The 5,610-nt window shown below is 35.4% G+C and overlaps 1 protein-coding gene across 2 annotated transcripts; it reads right to left on the bottom strand.

Annotated features, from left to right (window-relative positions):
* Positions 1–219: 219 nt before the first annotated feature.
* On the bottom strand, positions 220–4,894 carry LOC129287960 (uncharacterized). 2 transcript variants are annotated; one of them, XM_054924259.1, is made up of 4 exons: positions 4,726–4,894; positions 2,312–2,614; positions 1,282–2,205; positions 220–592 (listed from the first exon to the last, which is right to left on the bottom strand). In XM_054924259.1, the coding sequence occupies exons 2-4, from the start codon at positions 2,470–2,472 to the stop codon at positions 490–492; spliced, it is 1,188 nt and encodes a 395-aa protein (XP_054780234.1). In that variant the 5' UTR covers positions 2,473–2,614; positions 4,726–4,894; the 3' UTR covers positions 220–489. The 2 variants fall into 2 exon arrangements, with proteins under 2 accessions (XP_054780234.1, XP_054780233.1); XM_054924258.1 differs by having other exon boundaries at positions 4,752–4,894.
* Between the last annotated feature and the right edge of the window lie 716 nt (positions 4,895–5,610).

The raw sequence follows: 5,610 nt of genomic DNA, 5'->3' as shown, positions 1-5,610 counted from the left end.
GACTTTATTGGCCTTTTAGAATTAGTTGGGACTTAACTCGTATAAAATTAATCTTTTGAGACTTTATTGTCATTTTCCCTAACTTTAATGAAATATATACTCCTTCTGGTCATTTTTATTTATTCATTTATTTATTTTTTGAAAAAACAAATAACTGAAAGGAACATGGTTACAATTAGTGAAACATAAACTTCTAGCCGAATAAAAAGGATCCGAGGAGTATTAAACATAGACTTTTAGCTAAATATGGAAGTATTAATTTTATAATTTTGCCGAAGAGTACATAATAAAATTCTATTATAATATTTTGGCAGTGCAAGATGTGCAGAGCATTTGACGTATGTTGATTGTCGAGCAGCAAAAGCTTTTTTCCATCCCCACTTCTCTCTGCTGTGCTTTTCTTAAATCATAAACAAATCTCGATTTCACTTCAATAAAATTTAATAAAAATAAGCATGAAGGGAATTCAATTCAGTACACACGAGACTATTATCTTGCACTGAATACTGGTTCTGCGTCTGAAGTTGGTTGCGTTCTTCGGGTGTATTTGAGAAGCAAAGCTTCTGAAGAAAGACCTGGTACGTTTAGATCCCTGAAACATTCCAAAGGTGAATTAATTTCAAATCGAAAAGGATTATAGCTGTTTAAGCCATCAGTGTATTTCATTTCAAGTTGAAAATCAGCAAAACCATGGTTCTGAGAGTGCTTCCACCAAAACCATGGATTTGACAGTTTCCCACATAAAAACGAACATGTACTATATAAATGTAGGGAAAACATAACTAATGATCCCGATATTTTAACATTGTTTGGTATAGGCTCCTATATTATTTTCATTGCTCCAGGTCCCTTTAGTTTATCTCGTCTGCAGTGTTAGTTCCTCTATTTTTGAATATGGCCAGAAAGACAATGAGATGACAATAATGATGTTAAAGATGCTGAATTGTTACTAATGTCATTAATCTATACTGAAGTGGAATTATTATTCAATCAATTGAAACATGAAACAGAATAGGGTGAATAGCGTTGTTAATTTGCTGAATTATAAATCTAGCCTAGTGTAAATTAATGATATTAACCCCAGGTCAACGTGTTTAACATCATTAGTATCATCTCGTCATTCTTTTGGTTATATTTAAAAATAGAGAAACTAATGTTGCAGATGGGATAAACTAGAAGACCCAAAGCAATGAAAAAAACTACTGGGACTTATGTCAAAACATGTTAAAACTACAAGGACTAATAGTTATATTTTCCTGTAAATCTATAAAGAAATATAACCTGATGTAAGGTTGAAGATCCTTCCAATCCCACTTCTTCCGTTCTCTGAAAAGAAGGGAGAAACGTTCTGCCGGAGTGGAGGGCAAAGATGAAACACTAAAGGCATGAATCCAAGTCTCAACACCAACCCTTTCAGTCAGAACTTCTCCTTCCAAAAAATCTAAAGTGGGTTGCATGCCATCTGGAATCTTCTTCCTCCATTCATCCATGAAACTCTCCAACTTTTTCTTTCCTCCTGTCAGGATCTCCCTTGCAAACTGCACGCACACTCGCTTGTCATCCAATTTCCAGACAAAGCTACCCAGACAGTCATTTGCTTTCTCACCAAATACATGCAAACAGTGTTTTGCAAGTACCCTTGGAAATCCATCTGATTCAAGAACATTCACAATTTCATCTTCATTAAGAGCATTGAGCGACCAGTCATTCAACACTGAATTGTGCAAAAGCATTCTAAGAATGGTGCACATATAAGTCTCATCCACTAATCTCCAATGCCCATTAATCTCAACTGCAGAAAGTTCCCGTAGTCCAGACCTTATTTCATCATCACTAGCTTGAATATTGCCAACGAGGTCATTCCAATTGTATAATCCTGTTCTTGATTCATGATTGCCTTCTAAATATTCTACTTCTAACTCATCACACCTGTAAGGGTTCTCTGAAAGAAGAGACCTGAGTTTATCAAGTCTAGGAGCAACCTCAACAAGCTCCATGTTACCAGGTACAACTTTGATCACAGATGCAACAACTTTTTGGTCATGATGATTATGATCATCACTCTCTTGTGAAGGTTGATGATATTCGGATTGATATGGTGGCACAAGGAATACAGAATTGGAAGTTCCAACAAACTTGACAGAATAAGTTTTGGACTGAGTGCAAAGAACTGCATCTTCATCTGGTTGTCCTCTTACAACCACCCTGGAACAGGGTACAAAATCATGAACCCAGTTGAAATAGGAGGGCAGAGAAATAGTAATAAACCTTTGAAACAGACTGTTGGCATCTAATGTCAGCCGTTGCTTACCTTTCATGCAGAAATTCCGGGACAAGTTTCTCGTCAAGCTCTAGGAAGATGAGATCATCATGAGGACCAAAAAGAGGATGATAAGCAACAGAAACTGAAGATCCAGGAGAGAGATGAAGGAGTGCTTCTGCTCCTCTAGAAAACCGCTGTGGTTCTCCCATTCTCAGCCTCACTAAGTACAAATTAAAGTGACCTCTATGGGCAAGAATCAAGCTTTACCCTTGATAGCAAGAATACGCAAGTAATTTGATCAAAGCTCAATATTCGAATTTTTTACTAGGTGCACTCATCAGTGAGCGATAACTGCACGAATAGAAGAAAGATGATAGAAAACAGCATGAGAAGACACAAATGCTATCAAGTTGTGCAATTCTGTAAAGTAAACAAATAAGCAACGAATATTTTTTGTTTTAATAAAAGCTTTATGTTCAATAAGAAGATTCCGAATTTCAATGATAGGTGACTGAAAATTTAAAGAAAAGAATTGGCTCAACCAATTAGACTTCCATCCATTAAATAATTACAAGATTTTCCCTTTCATGCTTATTTCTGGAAACGCGGGGGCACAAAACAAATGTCACAAACCGCTTCCAAACAAGCAGAGGATATGCTAAATTATAGCAATGAAAAGATAATTTTGAAAACACTAAGATACAAAATTCAGTCACAGAGTCAAAGTTCAAAATCAAATGCCATGTTTTACAAGAACAGTCGATGGCTAGTGAAATTTCAAATAAACATAGAAGAGAAGATGAAATACTAAAGCTATGAGCAACAATGGCTGCTTGACCTTTTACTGAAATTATCATGCGGTGTAGATTGGATCGTGAAAAACCTGGGTTACAGATGCTTTGCATGCATGACTCCAATTATAAGTACAGATGATCTTCCCCTACCCATAGGGGAACTCAAGGGGGAGAGAGAAAAAATGGAAAGGAAATTTGGAAAGCTAAATACAAATTTACAAATCAACTAATCTGTTGATGATAATCCCAAACAATCCCATTTGTTTAAATACCAATTTTCCCAATTAAAACTAGTAAATTTTAACCTCATAATAAATCCCAAATCCATACAAATTTATTCCTTGATACTTGATAGGGTGCCAATCATAAGGTACATGTGAGGAGGCATAGGCTTGGGTGCCGGGAAAAGGGAGATGCAGCACAGGTAAATGGTTTGACACATTGGGCAGAAAGTAATAAGGGCAGCTGGGGCACTTTTCCAGTTCTAGGTAGAGTTTCATAGAGCTTTCTACGACAGGAAGTGTTGGTGACTAATGATTTGGGAATGAAACACAAGAAAGGGGCAACTAATGGTTTTAGAAGTGTTGGTGGAGACTGGTGGCAGTCTTGGAAGTCAACGGAATTATCTCATTTCCCTCACAGAATAGCACTTTCCCCAGATAATATTAAACCCATGAAGTTGCTCGCAAAAGAAAATTTTAAACACAATTTCAAAGCGAATGGCCACTTTAACCAGAAAACAATGCTATATCCTTTGCAAGACTTGTCACGCTGAAAATGAACCATAAGTAGAGCCTTCTTGTAAGGAAAAATCTTGAAAATATATGGCAGCATGTCCCAGGACAAGGTGATGCCATGTGCAGAATTCTAGCATTAAAAAACATGGCAGTATTTGGCCAAGAAAAACATGGCTGTATTTAGTATTAGTCCAAAAGAGAATCCCCACACGTGCAGCAATTTTAGTGAAGAACTTTGCACAAACTTCAGGCCCAAAACATAATCCTAACATGCACAGCAATTTTAATACAGAATTTGTAGTAGTTTCAAGCCAAAGATAGAATCCTAGCTTGTGCGGCAAAGCTACTGCAGAATTATTCCCAGGATCATAGCTGTTATAAAGAAATTCAAGGCCCAAAACTAAACGTTAGTGTTACAGTAATTTTAATCCTGATTTTTGCACTGAAACACCTCTACAAAAACATAACTTACGCAACAATGTTGTTCAGAATTTTGTACAAAAACGTAGATGTATTGGACTGCCCCAACTTCAAGATAGGAACTAAACTAAAATCGTGTTCAATATTGATTGGGACATCAAGCACGCTTGTAAAATATTATTAAACCCAGTGCCAAGCTAGTTTCTCCCGCGTGATTGTAATAAGTTAATTCATAACGCAACTACAAATGTTTTGTTTGAACGCCAATACACATTAGCATAAATACAAATCAACTAACTACAGAAACAAAACGAAATAATCAGACTCAAACACAGGTAAAAACCACTTCACAATACAGAAGCCATAACCCTAGAATCAAAGGACTACAAAAATGATGTCACGATAACAGGTTTAATAACACATTATTTCTACTCAGTAGCAATTCAGAAGAAAGCACAATAAAATTAGAAATTTCGACTCAAAAGAACTTGGGCGAGAAACTGGTAAACACCGTTTAAGATGTGGAATGATACAAACAATGAAATTGCTGGCGTAGGCGAAATTGATAGAAGAATTGCAATCAGATTTCGTTGTTGAGTGTAGATCTTCGGTTGAAGCATGATAAGGAAATGAAGCGTGCGTGACTCAGCTGAGATGATGGAGAACGAAAGAAAACTTGATGGCGGCAAATACCTTCAGCCCGTTCGCGCCTAAATAATTATATGCCTAAGAGGGCTGGGCCTTGAGTCTGCTACCTACAGCCCAGGTTAAAAAAAAAAAAAGGGAGGGGGGGAAGGGTGGGGGAACTTACATTTGTTAATTTATAGATTCAATATAAAATAATTTTAAATTAATAAATATTTTAATAAATTTGACATAAAATTTGTAAATTTAATTAATAATTTAAAATAATTTAAATTTTTTAATATCTATATTATTTAAAAATAAAATAATTTAAAAAGTTATCATTTTTAAATATAAATATGTTTGACATAAGATATTCTTGTAAGTGCTTGGTGAAGGTTATGAAAGCCACCTAAACTAAGTGAGATGGGACGCCAGTTGGTTTACAAGAGAATATTATGAGCAGAACTTGCTTTATTATCATAAAACATTTTTAAACTGCATGCACAAAATATGGTTTACAATACAAGAGAAAAAGGGACGAAAATTTACTAGAAAAAAAATGTGAGAGTAAATGGTACTATAGTCTTATATATGTAATAATTAAGTGATAGAGTCAGTCAGGATTCAAGGGGTTGAGATTAAAAAGCATATAGACTATAAAGCGTTCATACGTTTTGGAAGGTCAAAAGTATATAACATCTATATAATACTAAGCAAAATCAACAAGCACATGTCTCAATTGGTGAGGGATTGTACTAGTTTAATCAAT

The sequence above is a fragment of the Prosopis cineraria genome, unplaced genomic scaffold (genome assembly GCF_029017545.1).
Source record: "Prosopis cineraria cultivar Desert tree isolate PC_DT_omini unplaced genomic scaffold, ASM2901754v1 PC12, whole genome shotgun sequence".
Taxonomy (NCBI): domain Eukaryota; kingdom Viridiplantae; phylum Streptophyta; class Magnoliopsida; order Fabales; family Fabaceae; genus Prosopis; species Prosopis cineraria.
Note: the sequence above shows the minus strand (reverse complement) of the source record. Positions and strands in the feature narration are given on the sequence as shown.